We start from the raw sequence: 23,405 nt of genomic DNA, 5'->3' as shown, positions 1-23,405 counted from the left end.
ATTTTATTACTTTCCCAGGAAATATATTTAGTAAATACAACAGCAATGTAGGAATAAACTTGAGCTCATAAGCCTTTGAAAGTTTTTTAAGAGTCTTCAGTGATGTTGATGAGGAAATTCTTTCATTGGTGGAATTACCTCTCCAGTTTCCAGAATTGTATCACCCTAGGAAAACAAAGAAGCATTTAGTAGAAAAATCTCACGTTTCTAGCAACTAAATATACTAAGCAATCACCAGTTTCCCATTTGACTTAGACACTGGAGACAGAATGTGAACTTTGGCTGGGCAGCTGGTACAGGTGCCTTTTCAAACCTAGACACAATGTGTGGCATTAGAACTTAACATATTTATAGCATGAAATTTAAAACATAGGTTGATAGGTTCTAAATTCACAGATGAAGAGGGTAGGTTAAACCTTGAAGATGAGGCACAAAGGCACAGGAAATTAAGAGTTTAGAAGTAGTAAAGAGCCGGGTGTGGTGGCACATACTTCTAACTCCAGCATTTGGGAGGCTGAGACTGGAGGATCACCTTTCCCAGACAGCCTCAGCTACTTAGGGAGGCCCTTTGCAACTCAGTGAGACCCTGTTTCAAAAAACTTTTTAAAAAAGACTAAAAAAATAGGGCTGGGGGGTGTAGCTTGGAGATACAGTGCCCCTGGATTCCATCCTCAGTACCTCAAAAAAAAAAAAAAAAAAAAAAGTAGTAGAAACTCAGTTGCTGTCACCATGTTCAGGTGTGTACTCAGGCTTGTGCCCTAAGTCTTTGAACCAACATGAAATAGGACACCAGTGAAAAACTGTTGGTACCTTCAACGCACATTAGAAAGATCAAGATCATAAAAAAGGTTGAAAATTAACCAATTTCCATTTTCAACTCTAGCTGCTACCTCGTACAACGTCCTTCTTTTTCTTTTCTCTCTCTCTCTTTGTGTGTGTGTGTGTGTGTGTGTGTGTGTGTGTGTGTGTGTGTGTGGTACTGGAGATGGAACCCAGGGGCTTTTCTACCTCCAGGCTATACTTCCAGACCTATATTATACTTTATTTGGAAACAGCGTCTCACTAAGTTGCTGAGAACCTAAGTAGCTGAGGCTGGCTTCAAACCTGTGTGATCCTCCTGTCTCAGCCTCCCAAGCATGGGGATTACCTGGCTACTTCCTTCTTTTAATTTTTAAAGAATAATACAGTAAACAAGCATTTAAACAGAAGAGAGGATATTGTAGTCTAATCATACTGGGGGTGGGGATGGGTAACAAATAAAAGAAAAAATACCAAATTTTGAGACTTACTGGGAATATTCTGGGCTTCTTTCCAACGATGGCATATGGTTTTGTCTGCAATGAAAGTAACAGTTAATTATGGTGTTCAGAGTTTCTTCTGAAAATAAAACTGGTCATTCCTCAAGTTTTAACCTAGGCCCCAAACTTTCACAGAACAACTGTTTATTCAGTATCTCAACCAGGTCCAGCACTTAACCTTCCCCAGCTTTGAACTGTTCCTCCCCATGTTCCTTGCCTTAACTCTCAGCAGATGTTGCTTCATGATAATGAACCTTTAGTGCAAGTGCCTCCTGCCACCTCTAATACTCACCCTTGTTCAGGCATTTTTATTAGTTTTTAACCTGGACTCTGCACACCTATCCCTGCTTCTACTTTGCACCCTCCACGATGCAGGCAAGGGTAGAGTGATCCTTTCAAGATGTTTCATCTCTCTGTTCAAAGTTCCATGAGTCTTAGAGAAAAAGGCAAAATCCTTGCTGTGATCTTTTAAGACCCTACGTGATCTGGCCTTTGATTACTTCTCTGACTGGCTCCCTAGCTATTAGTCCAACAGCCAAGCTTGTTTATGCCACAGGGCCTTTGTACTTACTGCTTCCTCTACCTGAAAGGCTCTTCTAGATATGTGCTTACCCAAAACCTCATTTCATTTCTTTCTTTTCAAATATTCCTCAAAAAGGCCTAAATAAAAACGGCAGACCCTATCATTCTTTAGTCTTTTACCTTCTTAATTTTTCTTCTAGAGACTTGATCACCTCCCATAATATGCCTCTTTGTTCATGTATTTATTGCTAGATTTCAAGACTAGAATAAAGATTACATGGTGGGGGGCAATTTGCTTTTTATCCCTGTGATTAGGACAGCGCTTTACATGCAAAAGGTCCTAAATAAATATTTTTTGAGTAAATGTTCTTATAAAAGCATGTATATCTGCATTAAGATACTATACCAAAACACTAAACATTATTGGCATGATAAAACATGAACAAGACATAGATATAAGACATTGGTAACTGGAGTATGAGAGAAACTCCATGTGAAACATTAAAACGTCTATTTTATCTTTTGTACTGGGGATGGAACCCAGGGCCTTCTACCTCTGCGCTACATCCTTAGCCCTATTTTTTATTCTTTATTTGGAAACAGGGTCTCACTAAGTTGCAGAGGGCCTCGCTATGTACTGAGGCTGACCATGAACCTGGATCCTGTCTCAGCCTCCCAAGTGCTGGGATTACAAGTATGTGCCACCACACCTGGCTAATTTTTTATTTTTAGACAAGGTCTCACTAAGTTGCTGAGGCTGGTTTGGAACCTGCGAGCCTCCCAAGTACTGATGTGCCATCTCCTCAGCTAAAATGTCTTTATTACCTCAAAGAAAAAAAGTGGCCAAAGGAAAGAAGATAATCTTAGACGCAGAATTCGTTAGGCAGCAAAAGAGTTATCTGAAGCAAACCAGCTGCAATCTTACTGAAGGTGCTAATCGGTACCTACCCAAATCAAGAGAAAGAATGAAGTGAATGAGTCGCCTTGAGACGTCTACTGACACACAATGTTTATGTCTGCCTATGGCTAAGGGGAAATGACCTGGAACTCAGTAACTGTAGCTTGTTAAATATGCTTCCTGTAGAAGACAAATCATCCTTTCAATCCTTGAATTTTTTTTGTTGTTGTTTCTTTTTTGTGGTACTGGTGGTGGAACCCAGGGACTTTCTACCTCTGGGCTATCCTCTCAGACCTATTTTATATTTTATTTGGAAACGGGGTCTCACTAAGTTGCTGAGAGCCTCACTAAGTAGCTGAGGCTGGCTTCGAACCTGTGCGATCCTCCTGTCTCAGTCTCCCAAGAGCGGGGATTACAAGCCTGTGCCACCACACCGGCTATCCTTGAAAATTTTAAACATAGATATGATAAAGTAAATTAAAGATACAGTATAAAAATGTCAACTCTTAAAAAGTTCTTTAAACATTTTGACAATCCATCTATGCTGTTGTTTAACATATCTGTAAAGTATAAGAAAATACAGCTATTAGAAAGTTCAGTAGATTAAAGATTCTATTTGAAATGCATAATTGATTTAGACTTGGGATTTTAAGTCAGAAATATGCTTTCTAGGGTTATAAATCTGTCCTAAAAGTACTTAAAAAATTTGATTATGTTTGTATGTGGAATTGTTCTTAGGAGAGTTTTTCAGTTAACTCAAAGACAGTGAAAACATTAAAAGGAAATTGTTCCTATTAGCTGTAAACATAATTTAATAAAATTTTAAAATTAAAAGAATTAAGAAGTAGGTATTTAGATTTAAAACTAACAAATTAAATATTAATTTATATTCCCAGTAAGTATAGCCACTTCTTTCTCTATACAGAAAGCACTCTTGGATATTAAAAATACTTCCACTCATGCCGGGAGTGGTGGTGCATGCTTGTAATCCCTGCGCTTTGGGATGCGGAAACAAGAAGATCGTGCAGGTTTGAAGGCAGCCTCGCTGGCTTAAGAGACCCTGTTTCCAGCCGGGCGTGGCGGTGCACGCTTGTAATCCTTGGGCTTGGGAGGCAGAGACAGGAGGATCGTGCAGGTTTGAAGCTAGCCACACGCTGGCTTAGGAGACCCTGTTTCCAAATAAAAATATAAAATAGGTCTGGGAGTGTAGCCCGGAAGTTGAAGGGCTTCCAGGAACCCCAGTAACACCAAAAAAATAAAAAAAAAAAAAAAAGAGACCCTGTTTCCAAATAAAATATAAAAAAATAGGGTTTGGGAGTATAGCCCAGAGGTAGAAGGGTTCCATCCCCAATACCACCAAAATAAAAGCAAAACAAAACAAAACAAAACAAAACAAAACAAAAAAAACTTCCACTCACAGGAAGTAATCTTTCTAAGATCTTACATGCTAAAAAAGTGAAAAAATAATAGATGATATGAAATGACCTATGGGTTTACAGATGAACATAAAGATTTTTATGCCCTCCAACAACTACACTATTATATTGCCCTTAGAGATATAAATTGTTAGCCCCCTTTACTGGTTGCAGAAAGATATTCTGTTGATTTGTAAAGTAAAAACACTTTACCCAACTCAAATTCTACCACCCCCTACTAGCCTCTTGTTTTAAAACATAACACAGACCATATTTATTTGGACATCTTTAGAAACTGCTGTGTAGCTATTTGGTTAGCATGTGTTATACAGATTAACTTCTTCCTCATTACCAGAAAGCTCTCCCTTCTAGATACCTTATTCATAAATTCTGAGAAGTTTTGCGATCCTAAAGCACTGTCGGTTTTATCCCCAACTCAATCAACTGCTAACCTCAGATGTTTTTCGTTAGACATGTCTAGTCTTCCCACTTTATTTTTTTCATCGCCATTACTTCATTCTAACTTGATTCTCATTAGCTGGCATCTAATTGCAACAGCCTTTGGATAATCTACCTCAGGTCAGACTTTCCTCCCTTTAATTCACCCTAGATATCAATGATTTTATTTTCCTCACATTCATCAAGTTACTCTTCCCATTGCCTTTCACACACAGCCCAACCTCTTCTGCCTTGTTTTCCAGACTTTCTATAAATCGGCCCCAGAGTCAAGAGAAATTCCATCGTAGTCATCCTCAGTCTTGGGTCCATGCAGCCATGCTTGAACTGACTCCCTACCTTTCCTTCTACCTGGAGTATGTTTTCTGTACTCTTATCCAAATCATACCTATCTTCCAACATCATGTGCATTCCTTGAAGTCAGAAATTTACTCTGGTACTGTCTTCCTATATCAATAAAGGAAGAGGACACACAAGGCAGTCCATGTTTGTTTATCAAGGGATATAATTTCCTTAGTGAAAAGAACAAAGATGTCACCAATCTGAAGTTTACAAAATCAACATGTCTTTAGTCTTCAAGCTGAAACGATTCTTCAGACATTCTTTCACTTTTATGACCTTAATTTTTTTTTTTTTTTTTTTTTTTTTGCGGGTCTAGGGATAGAACCCTGAGGCATTTGACCTCCGAGCTACACCCCCTACTCTATTTTTTATTCTTTATTTTGAAACAGGGTCTGACTAAGTTGCGGAGGGCCTCACTAAGTAGCTGAAGCTGTCCGCGAACCATGATCCTCTGGCCTCAGCCTCCCAAATGCTGGGATTACAAACGTGCGCCACCATCCCTGACTGACCTTGACATTTCTGAAGGACACAAAAAATTATCATATAGAATAGTAATCTGGGTTTGTTTTGTTTCCTCATGACAATTCAGATTATGTACTTTGGGCAAGAATATCACACAACTGATTCTATTTTCCTCCTATTTTGTCCTTTCAAGTATCATATAATTTCAGTTTGCCCTGTTAATAATGTTAAGGTGTCGTTTGCTAGATTTCTCCACTATAAAAAGCACTCTTTTTGCCTTTATAACTAATACTTTTTTTTTTTTTTGGGTCTAGAGATGGAACTCAGGGGCATTCAACCTCTGAGCTACACTCCCTGCCCTATTTTTTATTCTTTATTTTGAAAACGGGTCTCATTGAGTTGCAGAGGGCCTCACTAAGTAGCTGAGGCTGTCGGCAAACCACGATCTTCCAGGTCTCAGCCTCCCGAATGCTGGGATTACAAGCGTGCACCACCACGCCCGGCTTACAAATACATTTTTGAGGATAGGTGTTTTTTTGTTTTTTGTTTTTTTTTGTGTGGTGGTACTGGGGATGGAACCCAGGGGCTTTTCTACCTCCGGGCTATACTCCCAGACCTATTTTATACTTTATTTGGAAACAGGATCTCACTAAGTTGCTGAGAGCCTCACTCATTAGCTGAGGCTGGCTTCGAACCTGTGGGATCCTCCTATCTGTTACTAATATTTGTGTGTGGGATTACTGGGGATTGAACCCAAGGTTCACCTCCAGCCTTATTTTATTTTTTATTTTGAAACAGGGTCTAAGTAGCTGAGGCTGTCCTTGAACTGCGATCCTCCTGTCTCAGCCTACCTAATGCTGGGATTACCAGCGTGTGCCACCATGCCCGGCTTATTTTTTATGTTAAAATAGAGTCTCATTCATTACTGAAGGCCTCACTAAATTGATAAGGTTGGCCTCTAACCTGCAGTCCTTCTGTCTCAGCCTCCCAAGTACTAGAATTATTGGCATGTGCCACAACACCTGGCTTATTATTTATTTTGAAGCTCAAATTATCCCAGTGAAAGTCCTTTCAACCTGTCCTTGTGATATATCCCCATCATTCTTTGAAGACATTTTTATTTTTCAGCTGAAGAATATGTTCCAAGCTCATTTTATACTTTCCCTGCTCTGGCCCTGGAAACAGCCATTTCTCCAAAGAGCTCTACATTCTTTCAGCAGAGAAAACAAGACCTCAGACACCATGGTAACTCAGGGATCTGAGTTGGGTCTTCTCAATGGACAGAAGTAGGGAATATACAACACACACACACCTTTACAGTCATATTTATGTCTATATCTCTGTATGTAAAAACCATGAATGTACAATACTTCCAATTCCATCCTAGAACCATAAGCTTTTTTCTCTTTTTATATTTGTAACTCACTTTTCCAAGTGAGAATCATGGGTCCCAATATCAATGTATGTATTTACGTGCTCAATCTTCTATATAACACACCTGTCATGTCACCTGCACCACAGCCCAATTATGTCTAACCTTCTCACTTCCCTTGGGTTCTTTTTTCTTACCCTGGGTTTCTACCACCATCGCTGCCCCATTCCACCTTCCCTCCAAAGGTTCTTCAGCCTCTTCTGTTCTCTAAATAGATGTGCACACTCTCGTCCCCCACACCTGTTCTGGACCTAGCACTCCTCACTGAGTTACAAGAATGCCCTCTTCACTCTGTTCTAGCATGCCACACAGAAGCCACCACTACCTCCCCTTCCACACCATTCCAGAAACTGCTGCCCTCCTCACCCTGCCTAGATGCAACACTGTGCTATCCCTGGCCTTTAAAACATGGCAACTGACTTTATTCCTCAGCTGCTTCAAGATCTTTCAAGTTCAAGTTTGTGGATCTCCTGGATTCTAAAGAAAGAAAATTATGAAAAATCAGACAATTTGGGAGGCTGAGACAGTAGGATCACAGGTTTGTGGCAGCCTCAGCTACTTAGTGAGGCCCTCTACAACTTAGACCCTATTTCAAAATAAAGAATAAAATATAGGGCTGGTGATATAGCCCAGTGGTAGAATGCTCCTGACTTCAATCCCCAGTACCACACACACACACACACACACACATCAGACAAAAATGAAGGAAAAAGAAATGGGATGATGACAAAGATAGACATTTTCAATTTTATTTTTATACCAGATCTATGCTCAAAACAATGGGCAGAAGTTATTTTTCCCCCTCCTACCCATGATCCTAAGTTTACATTAGTATTAATAGGTCAGACAACTTGAGAGGAAATGTTTCAGTCAAACTAAAACATTTTGATTATTAGGAAATGTATTTCAAGTTTTTAACTAACATAAAGAGTAATTTTAGCTTGGTGCAGTGGCACATGCCTATAATCCCAGTACACAGGAGGCCTAGACAGGAGGTAGCAGAGGTTCAGGACCTTGGCACCTTAGCAAGACCCTCAACAACTGAGACCCTCAGAAACTTAGTGAGACCCTGTTTCAAAGAAGGATGGGGCGAGGCATATAACTTAGATATTCCATCCCCAATATCAAAAAAAGAAAAGAACAATTTTTTGAAAAAACATTTATTACTTGATTACTTGCAAGTTTCATTAAATCTTTTACCAAAAAGGATTCAAAGTACTTAAAAATTAGCTTATTAGCTTATAAGTGGCAGATTATTTTCACTAGGTGAAGAGTACAGCATATCCATATAGTAAATTATTTTGCATAATATTAAAAAATGAATTGTGAAAAACACATAAAACATACTTACAGTCATATGATACTTGACGAAATAATGAATAACCCAGAGAGGTATAAGTACATGAGTAACAGCGAAGATGCTGCCCCGGTATCCATTATAGATCTGAGGGGAGAAAATGTATATACAATATAAACACATCCTATTTTTTATATGTATACAATATAAACACATATCCTTTAAAAAAAAAACCACTATCAATGGTGTAACAATGTCATGATTATTTTACAAACCTCAAAATGGGGCATATCTCCTTAGTCTGTAGCTCATCTTACCCACTCAAATACCCACTAAGTGTAGGGCCTGCTAAAAGATATCTACAGAATATAGAGGAAATGAGGCCTAGAAAAGTAGCATTTTGCAAGACTATATAGTAAGGTATTTATAGATCTTTAAAAAAAAGACTTCTGCTGGGTGTGGTGGTGTGGCGCATGCTTGTAATCCCAGCACTTGGGAGGCTGAGACAGGAGGATCGCGCAGGTTCGAAGCCAGCCTCAGGTACTTAGTGAGGCTCTCACAACTTAGGCCGTTTCCAAATAAAGTATAAAATAGGTTTGGGAGTATAGCCCGGAGGTAGAAAAGCCCCTGTGTTCCACCCCCAGTACCACACACACAAAAAGACTTCTAAAAATACTCTTATAATATTATAAGTTATTAAAAATAAAACATGGCAGCTGGGCGTGGTGGTGCACACTTGTAATCTCAGCATTCGGGAGGCTGAGACGAGAGGATTGCGGTTCGTGGAAAGCCTCATCTACTTAGTGAGGCCCTCCGCAACTCAGTGAGACCCTGTTTCAAAATAAAGAATAAAAAATTGGGCAGTGGGTGTAGCTTGGAGGTCAAATGCCTCTGGGTTCCATTCCCAGGCCTGCCAAAAAAATAAAAATAAAAAATAAATCAAGGCATAATGAATAATTTTAATGGATTTAGCCAGAGTGAACAAATGTACAGAATTCTTCAGATAAACTCTTCTCACATCAAGTGTAGATCGACACCACTTACACTCTCGTACATGACCATGATGAAAAAAGTGTATCACACACTGAAGCAGGAGGCTCCGAGCTCACTTTGAGGTGCCTTCTGAGATACGCTTATAAAGCAGATAAAAGGGAACTAAAGATGGAGCTTTCCCATGGCAGCCAGTTTGACTAATATATGCATGTCTAATAAAACAGGATTATAAACCAGGTGTGGTGGCACATGCTTGTAACCCCAGCATTCAAGAGGCTGAGACCATAGGATCGCGGTTCGCAGACGGCCTCAGCTACTTAGTGAGGACCTCCGCGATTTAGTGAGACCCTGTTTCAAAATAAAGAATTAAAAACAGGGCAGAGGGTGTAGTTCAGATATCGAATGCCCGTGGGTTCCATCCCCAGACCCGCAAATAAAATAAAATAAAATAAAATAAATATAACAGGATTATAAAAGAAACAATTCACTCTAAGCTAAGATGCAATTCAACAAATGATTATTTACTTCCTTGAATGGATGAATGGCTGATGGATGAGAGAACTTACAAGCAGGGACTGCTAAAATCAATACGTAATGTTGGGGACCCAAAGGGTGAGAGAAGGCTTGAATTAAAGGAGTTGAATTTTGCCACCAGAAATAAATACCTAGTACTACTTTCTCTGAAAATTTTACATCAATTCTACTGCAATAGACTTTGCAACATGGTAAGATAGTAGATACATATGGATTTTAACACAAACTCCTTTAATTCCTAGCTCCCTGACCACAGGTAAATCACTAATTTTTGTAGGTCTCAGTTTCCTCACATTTAAAATAAGTATTAGGAAAAGCTTGTGCAATATAGGAATAAAGAAATAATGTAACACATGTAATACCTTCAGCAGAGTGCCTGGCACACATATAGCAGCACCCAATGTTGTTTATAAGTATTATTAGCCAATGTAACTGGCTAATCAGTATCATTAGCCAATGTAACAGAAAGCAATTATCACATAGTGTTCACCACTCAAAATTGATGTGAGTTGAGTCTTCAAGAAAATACCCCAAATCCTGAAAATAAAGACCAGTCTTTGAATGAGTGGTTTTCTGCCTAGCAAAGTTCAGGAATGTCATTAAAAAAAGAAAAGAAAAAGAAAAAAAAAAGGCCTGATGTGGTAGCTCATGGCTGTAATCCCTGTATTTGGGAGGCCTCAGTCTCAGGAGGATTGCAGACTTGAGGACAGCCTCAGCAACCTAGCAAGACCCTGTTTCAATAAAGGGGGAAAAGGGATGGACAGTATAGCTTGGAGGTAGAATGCCCTTGAGTTCAATCCTCAACACCAAAAACAAAACAAAAACAGTGTGTTAATTGTATATGGTGGTGGTTTAAAAGGTAGCTCTGAGTATGACTCACTATGCATACCAATAGTATCTCCTATTTTAATATGATCACAGAAGGGCTGCACTCCATCCAGCTCAGTGTGCCCGCTGCTGGTTGGGTGAACTGTCTATAATCTCAATCTTAAAAGTTGTACTAGTGTGCTCAAGCATTAAAATTTAATGAATTAAAATTAAAATATAGTGAACCTTGGCTGTTCTGAGAAGTTTTCTACAGTTGAAAGAACTGTACAGCGTTCTACAAAACCTAAGATTCGCCTTTTTCTCACTACACTTGACAGCAAAAGGACATGATTCTAAAAGTGTGTGTGTGTGTGTGTGTGTGTGTGTGTGTGTGTGTGTGTGCGCGCGCGCGCGCGCGCGCGCGCGCGCGCATTTTACTTAGGACTGAATTTAGCTGGGGCATTTTATCTTTTAGTGAAACCTTCAAATTTTTTACATTTTGAAACAGAGTCTCACTAAATTGCAGAGGAGCTCACTAAATTGTTGAGGCTGGTCTCGAACCTGCAATTCTCCAGTTTCAGCCTCCCAAATCCTAGGATTACAGGCGTGCACCACCACGCCCAGCTTGCTCCAGTGCTTAGGATCCCAGCTCAGGACACTAGGGACAAGCCAGCGTCTTCCCAGAAGCTGATACTCTGTAAACCGTACTCTCCCTCGGGGACCCAGGGGGATCTAAGGGCTCAGAACAGCATCTGTCCTTGATGTGGCTGCAACGGGCTGACGTCGGGTGACCTGGCTTGGGGCGGCGCGCGTGTGTGTACGAGGGAGGTCCCTTTACTCACCATGGTCTTCCAAGGGGACTTGTCCCGCAAAAACTTACTCCAGAATGCCTCCATAGGCCACATCTTCTGCGGGGGCAGCATTGGCTCCCGCGGGCTCAGCTCCTGGTCCTTCAGCCATCGCCTTCTCAGCTCTCGCAGCTGCTGCAGCCGCAGCTTCTCGTCCGGCGTGTACCCCTGCATGCTGCGGCTGCTGGCTAAGCGAAGGATGCGGCGGCCCCCGAACCAGGGTCTTGTCACTTACGCGAACTCGAGTCGCGCAAAGCGACCTTGCGAGGACGCCTGGGAGCCGCGCGCGGTGGTGACGTCACGTCCGGCCACGCCCCCCGTCCAGGAGGCGTTGTTCGGGCATGCGCACTCAGCCCGTTGGCGCTGCGGGCAGAGGCGTGTTGCTCTGTCTTTGAGCTAATAGGTGGTTTAGCCCACACCTCTAATCCCGGAATCTCAGAGGCTGAGGCAGTACAATCGCAAATTAGGAGCCGGCCTCAACAACTTAGTAAGACCCTCAGCAACTTGTCGAGACCCTATTTCAAAATATAAAATTAGCCGGTCGTGGTAGCGCTCACTTGTAGTCCCAGCATTGGGAAGGTTGAGACAGGGGAATCACGGTTTGAGGGCAGCCTCAGCGGCGCATTGCAACTCCAGGAGACCCTGTTTCAAAATAAAGAATAAAAAATAGGGCTGGGTTGTTGCTTGGAGGTAGAATACCCCTGGGTTCCATTCCGTGTGTGTGTGTGTGTGTGTGTGTGTGTGTGTGTGTGCGCGCGCGCGTTTTAAGGGCTGGGGAGTGTGGCTCAGAATTAGAACCTGGGTTCAATCACCAGCACCACACACACACACAAAAAAGTATGAAGTCAGAAGACTAGAGGATCTAATAAGGAAGAAGAACTTACTGGGAGCTAGAAGGATGAGCATGTTTCAGTTAAGGTGATTGATGGAGATTGAGCCTATATTGATTGTTAATAAGAGCTGTATTAATTGCTAATAAGAATAAGCTTTCATACTTAGGGAAAACAATAAAATCTTTTTCTCTGCCTCAAAGCTGTCTGCCAAGAGCTATAGCTAATATTAACCTTGGCCAGCTAAAAGTTGGCTGTTAGCCCAGCTAAACATGGACTGTTAAAATACAATGAAAAACTATGTAAATTCTCACAATAACTAAAGTTAAAAGAACCCTATATTAATTACTAATTACACAAAAGATTTATAGCCCAAAGCCTCCATACTTTAATGGACTATATCCCTGTATCTATTTTTCTTCTCTTCATTATAGAACTAGTTTTCAACATAATAACTTCTGGCAGATAGAAATAGAGAAAGTCTAAAAACTCACCAAGGAGATGGGGGGGGTTGTTATTTGTTATTATTACATGCTTTAAACTTCAAAGCAAACATATACCATGTAACCCCTGACCTTGCTGAACAAGGAACATATCTTAATTATTAATCTAACACAATAGGCTTACACCACAAAATTCATTGGCAGGTCTGCAACTGCATTTGGTGGAGGGTACTATTCGCTAAGCAGGATGGGAGAGGGGAGATAATGAATTCTTATATAAAAAAGTATGTGTTCAAAAACTTCAGTGTCTTATTTTCAAGGCACTCCACTTCAGCCCTCTGATGCAGTGCTTTGATTGTTCTTTCTTTCTACCTTTGTAATAATAAAACTTTGTTTAAGCTTGCAGCAGTATAGTTCTGGCTATTTTTTCTAAACTAGCTAAGAACAATAACTCACGGTGACATCTCAAACCATTACAGAGATGCCCAGATGCAAAATTCTTTATGCCCCCTACCCCACCCTTGAATTCCTCTCTTCATGCCCTTTGGAGTCTGAAAATTGTTACCTCTAAATTCACCTCCCGGCTGTATTAGTAAAGGGACCTCAAACATCTGTCTCAGTCTGTTCTTTCAGCTGTGCAGTGGAAAGTGAAAGGACCTTCACATCTGGCAGAATTTCATGGGTGCATTCACTCTGACGCAGCAATCCCACCTCTAGCACTATCCCAAAATTATTGTTGAGAAAACTATGAAAGGGTGAACCTGACTATTCCCTGCAGCATGGCTTACAGTAGCAAAGTATGGAAAGTTACTTTTAAATTCCTCAAGAGAGGACGGCTTGAGTAAGTTGTACAACAAAGTAATGGAGTGTTGATAGCAGTGGTTTAAAGTAATGAGGAGGTAGAAAAGGAAATAGGCAGATAGGGAAGAGGCCTTGGTAGAAAAAAGTTAATTTCCTGAGTTTCCTGAGAGGTGACAAATGCCTGAAATTCCAAAGGCTCAGATATAAGAAGGCCAGAACTTCACAAAAGCCATCTGTTTACTAATCAACAGTGGACACTCCTACTGAATGAAAGGAGATGAGACCCTTCAGAGGACTTGAAAATACCCTATGCAAATCCTGAGAGCTACTTCCTAGAAATCCCAAAAGTCACCCTAACCAAAAGCGGACTTGCAAGCGGTCAGGCCTTGCCTGACCTGACGACAAAGGGGGGGGGGCTTTCCCTCTCAAAACCCCCTCCCCTTTTGGGGAGCTGTTCTCTCTCTCAGGTGTCGGCCCCGAGAGAAGGCAGAGTGCATCTGAGGGCACATGGCTCGGACGACTCTCAAGTAGTGACCTGAAGGCCTCTGCTGGACATCTAGACTGACCAGGTCCCTAGGGGTGACCTGTACCTCTTTTCTGGCAGATCACGTGGACTCTGGGAGAAAGTAGATTGCAACTGATAGGCACTTGGCTCGGGCGACACTCGGGTAGTGAGTCTTCTGGCAGATCGCGTGGACTCTGGAAGAAAGCAGCCTGCACCTGAAGGCAATTCGGCTTGGGCTACTCTCAAGTATTGTCCTGAAGGCAGCTGCTGCACCCAGAGTTCCAGCCAATTTGGGGGTGTTCAGCCACTCTCCCCCCATTCCCTGCTGCTTCCAATAAACCTTTTACTCCCCTTCCTGAGGTCTGCAGGTGTTATTCTTCGCTCACCATAGACAAGAACTCGCTGGGTTTCCTCTCAAGAAACCCCCGTTTCAGTAATATGAGTTATAGACAATGAGGTGTGATCTTTAGAATATATGAAGTTGCTGGGTTTGGTGGCGCACGCTTGTAATCCCCATGCTTGGGAGGCTGATCACACAGGTTCAAAGCCAGCCTCAGCTACTTAGTGAGGCTTTCAGCAACTTAGTGAGACCCTGTTTCAAAATAAAATATAAAATAGGGCTGGCAGTATAGCCTGGAGGTAGAAAGCCTCTGGGTTCCACCCCCAGTACCACACACAAAAAAAAATATGAAGTGAAAAAGGCAAAATGAAGAACTGCATATAGTATGCTACCTTGTACACATACATACATATGCTTATATTTTTAAAATAATGAAAATGAAGCTGAGCATGGTGGTCCATGCCTGTAATCCCAGTACTTGGGGAAGCTGAGACAGGAGGATCAATGGTTCCAGGCTGCACTCAGCAATTTAATGAAACTCTGTTTCAAAATAAAAAATAAAAAGGGGTAGAGATATAGCTCAGAGATAGATTTTCTCTGGGTTCAATCCCCAGTATTCAAAAGTAAAAAAAAAAAAAGGAATAAAAACAGCAACTTATTCTTAAAACAATATTACCTATACGGAGGAGAAAATAAATAGGATAGAATAGAGAAGTAAAGAATAGAAACTGAACTTCTCTGGATATATCTTATTTTATAAATTTGACTTTAAAACCAACTAAATATTTCACATCATAAAATAATTTTCATCTCAAAGTCACCATAAAATGCTCACAGGTCCTCTCAGGGTCCCTCATGCCATGCCTCAGGGAATCGCTGCTTTGAAGAAATAGCTAACTCCAGGTCTGGGTTAGGAAATGTGAAATAAGTCTGGAATTTCTTGCCATAGCAGAAAGTAATAAAGTTTTTCTTTTTTCTTTTTCTTTTTCTTTTTTCAGCACTGGGGATGGAATCCAGAGGGATTCTACCTCTGAGCTACACCCCTAGCCCTATTGTTTATGTTTTATTTTAAAACAGGGTCTCGCTGAGTTTCAAAGGGCCTCACTAAGTAGCCGAAACATCCTTCTGTCTCAGTCTCCCAAATGCTGGGATTACAAGTGTGCACCACCATGCCCGGTGTAAGGAAGGTTTTTAATACTAGTGGGATCATGTCAGAGGGACTCAGGAGCCAACTTGAATAGGCTCCTACTGGACAAAGAGAAAATTTGGATCACCACTATATATAACAACTTTAGTGGAATTAAAAACATCACATATATTGCCAGGCGTGGTGGCGCATGCTTGTAATCCCCGTGCTTGGGAGGTGGAGACAGGAGGATCACGCAGGTTTTAAGCCAGCCTCACTGGCTCAAAAGACCCTGTTTCCAAATAAAATATAAAATAGGTCTGTGAGTGTAGCCCGGAGGTAGAAGGGTTCCATCCCCAGTACCCCCCCCAAAAAAAAATCACATATATACATACATGGATTAAAAATAATTTTTTAAAAACCTCATTTTTAATTTTTGGCAATTGCTAGGGGATCAACTTTTTATTTTGAAATCTGATTTTAAAGAATCAAGCATTATTTTCTGACCACTCTATACACATTGTGTGTGTGTGTGCACATGCATGTACACGTGTGTGTATGTATGTATGTGTGTGTGTGTGTGTGTGTATGTGTGTGTTGGTACTATAGAATTGAACCCAGGAGCATTCTACCTCCAAGCTACACTCCTACCCCTTTTTGTTTTTGTTTTGCAGCAGAATCTCACTAGGTTGCAGAGACTGTCCTGGAATCTGTGGTCCTACTATCTCAGACTCCCAAGTACTGGGATCATAGGCATGCACCACCATGCCACATTTACAAATTGTATCCTAAATTAACAAAATAGTTGAAGGGGAAGTTATTTTAAGACAAGTATTTAAAGACTGATAAAAGTAGAAGCCCGGCGTGGTGGTGCACACATACAATCCCAGCATTTGAGAGACTGAGACGGGAGAATCTCGGCTCATGGACAGCCTCAGCTACTTTGTGAGGCCTTTTGCAACTCAGATCCTATTTCAAAATAAAGGGAAAAAAATAGGGCTGGGAGTGTAGCTTGGAGGTAGAATGCCCCTGAGCTCCATGAGTTCCATCCTCTGTACTGCAAATAAATAAATAAATAAATAAATAAATAAATAAATAAATAAATAAAATAGACTAATAAAAGTGGAAAATTTAGCAGTTACAGTATCACCATTTTGCAGACCATAATTTATTAATGAAATCAGTGTAGTGATCATCATTAGCTGCAGTTGTCTCAAAAAAGCAACTCCGCCCCCTGGAGGAAGGCTGCCTCTGCCTGTGAAGTAGCTTTGTCAAAGAAGTTGAACTGGAATGTGATCATGTTTCTAAATGGAACTACACACTCAAAGAGAATACAGGGGAGAGAGGTACCCCTATATAACATCAGAAAGATGCAGATAAAATCTGGATTTTAGGGACTGCATGCAAGTGACTTTGTTTCTTAAAAATATACTGAGGCAAAAAGAGACAGGAAGAACCCATGAAATAAACAGAGAAATTCGAACACTTCCTCATTATTTTATGATATTAAGGAACTGTGGTTAATGTTTTGTATATAATGATATTGCATTTATATTTTAAAGGGCAGTTGTAATAAAGATGCAATCTAATATTTGGAAAGGGTACAGTGAATGGAACTTCTAAATAATTGTGAGGTGGGGAGAGAGTACGGAGGAAATAAAGTGACTAAAGCATTGATATTACCAAAGCTGCCTCATGGTAAACCTGGGCTCATTATATCATCCCATTATGTACTGTTTTGTATATACTTGAAATTCTTTAAAATAAAATGTTTTACTCTATGCTTTGAAGTATCAAGTAAACTACGTATTTAAGCAATTATTAATCTGTATTCTGTCTCATGACAGCTACATTTTGCACTAAAACGTTCAGCCTATGTAGGCTGAAGCTCCCCATTCGGTTATGGTGAGATTCAAATAACTGATGTTCATGAGAGAGTAAGTCCCCGAGTGCTTAACCATCCCAGAAAGGACCATAATTTGGTTCCCAATGAGGCACTTAATAGCCAAATAAATGAATCTCTTGTGCATGGAGTTAAATACATCTAATGACTGCTTGAATTTGGGACCATTCTGGCTTACCATAGAAAATTACTATACTGCTCCATTTCTACCACTACCTCCTACCACTTCTTTTTTGAAGAGAGAAAAAATGAAATCACTATTGTTTAGAAAGATATATTCTTCAACCCTGTTCCACCCAATTCCATTTACCTAAGGCAATGAAACTTGTGAAGTTAGCCAGGAATAGTGGCACACGTCCAGTAATCCAGTGCTTGGGATGCTGAGACAGAAGGCTCACAGTAATTTAGCCAGACTGTTTCAAAATAACTTTTTTTTGTGTGTGTGGTACTGGGGTTCCTGGAAGCCCTTCTACTTCCGGGCTACACTCCCAGACCTATTTTTACATTTTTATTTTAGGGTCTCCTAAGCCAGCGCGCGGCTGGCTTCGAACCTACGCGATCCTCCTGTCTCTGCCTCCCAAGCGCGGGGATTACAAGCGTGCGCCACCACGCCCGGCGCAAAATAACTTTTTTAAAGGGCTGGAAGTGTACCATAGAGGTAGAATGCCTCGAGATTCAATAAACCCTTCCCTACACACACACACACACACACACACACACACACACACACACACACACACACACAAAACTGTGTTGAATAAAAATAAAGCAATGAGAGAGTGTGTTCAATTTAGCAAAACGGAAATGAGAACTCTAGAAATCCAGGTGGGTTGCAGGTTGCAGTATCTGGGTAACTACTGAACATTCCCACAAGAGGGCACTCTAGCTTGCTGAAAAATTCTAAATAGGATTCCATTGGCCCACAAAACCAGGAAAGATGGAAGGCTTAATAGGCAGGAAAAGAAGGGGCCAGGAGATGAGAACGTGTCTTCTTCTTTTTGTTTTTGTGTTTTTTTTTTTCCCCAGGTCTGGGATGGAACCCAGGGGCATTCGGCCTCCGAGCTACACCCCCTGCCCTATTTTTTATTCTTTATTTTGAAACAGGTTCTCACTAAGTTATGGAGGGCCACGATCCTCCCTCCCGAATGCTGGGATTACAAGCGTGTGTCACCACGCCGGGCTGAGAAAGTGTCTTCTGTCAGTAAACTTATGTCTTCAACTTTGGATCTATCTAGTAAGGGTCTGAAATAGTGTTTGAGAGCTATACAGAAACCAGTATAATCAGTAACTTCATGGTGAAGGTCACACACACTGTGCTAGAGTCTGGAGTTGTACTCTTAGGTGAGCTTTAGTTTCCATCTAGGGAGCACAGTTGGCATGACTCTCACTGTCATAATATCTTTCCAAGATTTTCAAGCAGAATAGCTTGTCTGATGTTTCAAGCATTCAGGGGTCCAAAGGCAACGGTTCATTCGCAATTCCAATCACTTTCGAAAAAGTGACTGATCAAAATTACTAACACAGAAGGAGTCTTTGAGGCTTACCTTGCATTTTTACTTAAACAATAATATTTACAATTTAGTGTGCTATAATCTAGAGCACGCACAACCAATGCCCAAATTTGCGTGATTCTAGTCGCATGGGAGCCAACTAGAGACCGTGTGATGTTCTAGACATTATCTGAGTAAAGATTTTGCTGTTATCCAGGTGTAGAGAAGTGGTGATGAGTTACCTTGATGGCACATTCGCAGGACACAGGTTCTGTCTTTGTATAAACCCACTAGCGACAGTTCACGCAGTTAGGTTGTAAATAGGCAGGATGGAAAAGTTTTTATTATGATTTTCTATTATGACAAGATTTGTTGCATAATTTGGAGGTTGCTATTAAGCAGATCAGCTCATCAAAACAACAAATTGGTTCAAATTAGTGTCATTATTTACAAAGGAAAATAAAACAATGCTCAATGATTCAATATTTTAGCTTGTTAAAAAGCAAGGCAACCGGGCGTGGTGGTGCATGTTTGTAATCCCTGCTTTCGGGAGGCTGAGACGGGAGGATAGTGGTTCGGGGACAGCCTCAGCTACTTAGTGAGGCCCTCTGCAATTTAGTGAGACCCTGTTTCAAAATAAAGAATAAAAAACAAGGCAAGGGGTGTACCTTGGAGGTCAAATGCCTCTGGGTTCCATCCCCAGATCCACACGCACAAACAAAAAAAACAAGGCAATACACAAATAAACACAATTCTTACAGGTATCTCTGTACGATTTAATAGCATTGCTTTTGTTTTATTAAAACATATCCATTACTTGAATTTGTATAGGTTTATGCTTCTGTTTGTAATTAATTTCAGTTTCATAGTTGAAACAAATTATACACATCAAGTTTATGTGTGATTTGATGTGTGTGAATATGTAAAGGCATAATGAAAGCAATTTACACTGGGAATGTGCGATGATTTGTCTTCTCTGCTCCAAAAGGGATTTTCACATTACTTAAGCTTGAAAAAAGAGTTATATAGTTTTGCTTTTTTTTTTCTATAGCTATTTATAATCAACAGGAAATACTAAAGAAAAGCTGAATGGGTAAGTAGTGATAAACACAGCTACACAGCCTTTTGGGGACGAGTGTGGCAACTTTGTAAAATCTAGTTTTTTTATTTCCCTTTAAAATTATTAATATTATTTTAATTTACAGATAATATACATTTTTTTTTGCAGTACTGGGGGTGGAACCCAGGGGCATTTTAACTCTGAGCTATGCCCCCAGCCCTATTTTTTATTTTTTATTTTGAAACCGGGTCTCAAGGAGTTGCAAGGGGCCTTGCTAAGTAGCTGAGGCTGGCCATGAACCGTGATCCCGTCTCAGTCTCCCGAATGCTGGGATTACAAGTGTGCACCACCATGCCTGGCTAATTTACAGATAATAAATTAATGCACTTATAGAGTTCAAGGTGATGTTTTGAATCTAATGTGGCATGATCAATCAAGCTAATCAACATATCCACTGACTCACCAGTTTTTTGTGGTGAGACATTAGAAGTGTGCTCTCTAGCAGTTTTCAAATATAAAATGTATTGTTAATAATTGTTATCACCATTATATACAACATATTTCTTGAAATTATTCCTTCTAACTTTAATATTGTGTGCTTTTTTGTGAGTATGTATGTGTGGTACTGGGAATTGAACCCAGGGGCATACTACCTCTGAGCTACACGTCCAGCCCTTTTTACTTTTTTACTTTAAAACACAGTCTCACTAAGTTGTTGATAGTCTTGCAGAGGATGGCCTCAAACCTACAAGCCTTCTGTTTCAACCTCCCAAGTACTGGGATTACAAGTGTGTGCCACCACACCCGGTGAAAGTACATCCTTTGATTAACACCTCCCTGGTCCTTTGGAACCCCTCTTCCCACCCTCTGGTAACCACCATCCTGTTCTCTAGGAGTTTCACTCTTTTAGATTTCTCATGTAAGTAAAATTGTGCCCCATTGGTCTCTCTCTGTCTGGCTTACTTCACTTAACACTATGTTCTTCAGATTAATCCATGTTGCCACAAATGATAAAATTTTCTTTATCCATTCATCCATTGATGACACCCAGGTGACTACACATCTTGATTACTGTGAATAATGCTGTAATACACACGAGGCTGCAGATATCTCTTTTGACATCCTGATTTTCTTCAGATATATACCTAGAAGTGGAGTTGCCGGGTCAATTATCTTTAATTTTAGCATTAATTTTTTGAGGACTGACTGTGTATTCTTTAGTGTAAGAGATTGCCTGGAGTGGTGACACACATCTGTAATCCTGGCTACTGAGGAGGCTGCAGTGGGAGAATTTGCAAGTGGGATCCTGTCTCAAAATAAAAACAAATTAAAAGGGTGGAGGTGTAGCTCGATGGTAGAACACTTGCCCAGCATGCACTGTCTCCAGGACTACCCACACATTAAAGTAATAGATCCTTCCTTAATTTTAATTGTGTAAATTATATTTCATAGAATATACATTGCACATGACTTCAAGAGTAAAGTTTAAACCCAAAATTTTCTTAAATCTTCCAGAAGTATAATTTTTCTATCCTTCTTTCCTTCTCTTCTTTTTCCATAGGCAACGGATTCTTTTTCCTCTTTAGTTGTAACTGATGTTCTTGGGTGAAAGCTGGCCGTGGGAGGGAGGAAGAGCAGGGACTGACTTATCCCAAAGGGTTGTGATGTAAATTGACATAATACTTGATACACTTTGCTTTCACTTTATACAAAGCCATGACACGTCTTAAAGCCCTTATGTTTAGTAACAAGGAAAAGTATTGTTTATATTTTTGTCAACAGAAACTCTTTTGTTTAAATGAAGCTGTCCTCTCTTTGTTTTATTTCTTTGCTGCTCATAATTTATCTTAGATCTACACACACTGGCTTTGAAGGACGCATGGGTTTCTGTAATAATATGAGTAATGAGAAAAACTGAAAGGCTTCTTTGTTCTCTTATCTGTACTTGGACATCTCATTAGTCTGTACTTGGACATCTCCTGATGATGCAGTGATCATAATCCCAAAGAGTTATTAACCTCCCCATTCCCTTGCTCATGTACACACACACACACACACACACACACACACACACACACACACACCCTACTTCAGATAGCACCACAACCACTATCATCACTTTACCTAGGAGGTCAGACTGGACCAAATAAAATGAAGAGTTGAGTCACAAAGCTGGATAAAATCCTTTCCTTAACATTTCTTTTAGCTGGATTTACACCAGTGCTTATTGGCATTGCTCAGTTCCCTGAATGCTACGTGAACTTTGTATCTCTATCTTTAGGGAAGGAGCATTTCCTCATTGATTATACAAATATTTACTCAGTGAAAACAATATGGAAATATTTTGTGGATGAATCTTCATTATAATAACTATTATATTTCTATTATTGGCATAAAACTTTTCAGTTTATAAAGTACTTTCATGTATACCTTATTAAACTTCATAACAGGGTTTTTTAGCCTGTATTTTTATTGACCCAAAGTTGTTATTGTTGTTTTTTTTAAGAGGAATCAGGCCAGGAACAATGGTCCATTTAACTACCTCTGAAACTTAACACTAGGTCATTAAAAAGGGGTGAGGGAAGGGGACTGTTAATTTGTTGTAGTGGGTCAAGAATGAGACCATATGCCCCAAACTTTCCTACTGGTCTTGGAGGTAGTCCCGTATAAATGCAAGATCAGTGACTTCACTTGCCTGGAAGGTGGAAGTCACAATGTCATGTGGGATCTCAGAGCATCATATAAACTAGTGGGACGTACCTTCAGTAGTCTCTACTGTGGCCAGGCTTAGTGCATCGACTCCTCTCCATCAGACGGAAAGCAGCTCCTCGCCGGCTGGTGTCCCCCAAGGCCACTACATCAGGCAGTTTTTTAAATTTGTGCATTATAGTCATGCATCCTAATGAAGTCCAGGGTGATGGAGGCATATATACACACAGCACTCACTGAGCCCTCTCTCAGTTCCTGCCCCACTCCCTCTCCCTTCCTACTTTCTTGTGCTCAACACAGTAATTGGCTTTGATAAGTTTGTGTGTGTACCTCATGTCCATTAAGGTGTTTCTCTCTTTAGGTCTTCCTCCCCCTCTCCTATCTCTCTCAGTTAAGTCTCCTCCTTCACTCCCCCTTACTAAGGCTTCTCCTTCTTTGTCTGGAGTCTCTCCTGTCACTGGCTTATTTATTCACAAGTTCTACTTGAATAAGGGAGAGACTAATTACAATGGGCTCAGATTGGTTTACCTCATTGAAGGAAAGAAAGATTTTCATATCAAAACCCAAAACATCCCTGTGGCCAGTACCAATTCTTCTATCTCACAAAGTGTATCATAATTGTAATCCGAATACACCATACTTCAAGTTTGTATCTAACCATGTGTGAATATATAATCACTCTTCTAGCAACCGTCTACATATAATAGAGTTTTCATTTGCTGCATTCTTTCCAAGATCTCATGTCTTCACATTTTAGTAATCTGTGAGTACTGATAGCAGGAGCCATTTATCCATCCAGTCGCTTAGCAAACATTTGACTTCATGTTTTATATGCGCTAGACACTGAACTGTGCAGAGGGGTTGTTCATAAGTTTATGAGTCTTGCCATCTAAT

At 40.5% G+C, this 23,405-nt stretch overlaps 1 protein-coding gene across 2 annotated transcripts; it reads right to left on the bottom strand.

Annotated features, from left to right (window-relative positions):
* Positions 1–73: 73 nt before the first annotated feature.
* NDUFB6 (NADH:ubiquinone oxidoreductase subunit B6) lies at positions 74–11,478 on the bottom strand (the record flags this gene model as incomplete). Of its 2 annotated transcripts, XM_080709332.1 has the most annotated exons (4): positions 74–165; positions 1,290–1,334; positions 8,177–8,269; positions 11,299–11,478. In XM_080709332.1, 4 exons carry the CDS (start codon positions 11,476–11,478, stop codon positions 97–99), a joined length of 387 nt encoding a protein of 128 aa, XP_080565458.1. The 2 variants fall into 2 exon arrangements, with proteins under 2 accessions (XP_080565458.1, XP_080565459.1); XM_080709333.1 differs by lacking the exon at positions 8,177–8,269 and having other exon boundaries at positions 97–165.
* Positions 11,479–23,405: the final 11,927 nt, after the last annotated feature.

The sequence above is a fragment of the Muscardinus avellanarius genome, assembly GCF_963383645.1.
Source record: "Muscardinus avellanarius genome assembly, chromosome: 13".
Taxonomy (NCBI): Eukaryota; Metazoa; Chordata; class Mammalia; order Rodentia; family Gliridae; genus Muscardinus; species Muscardinus avellanarius.
This window is presented reverse-complemented; position numbering and strand designations above follow the sequence as displayed.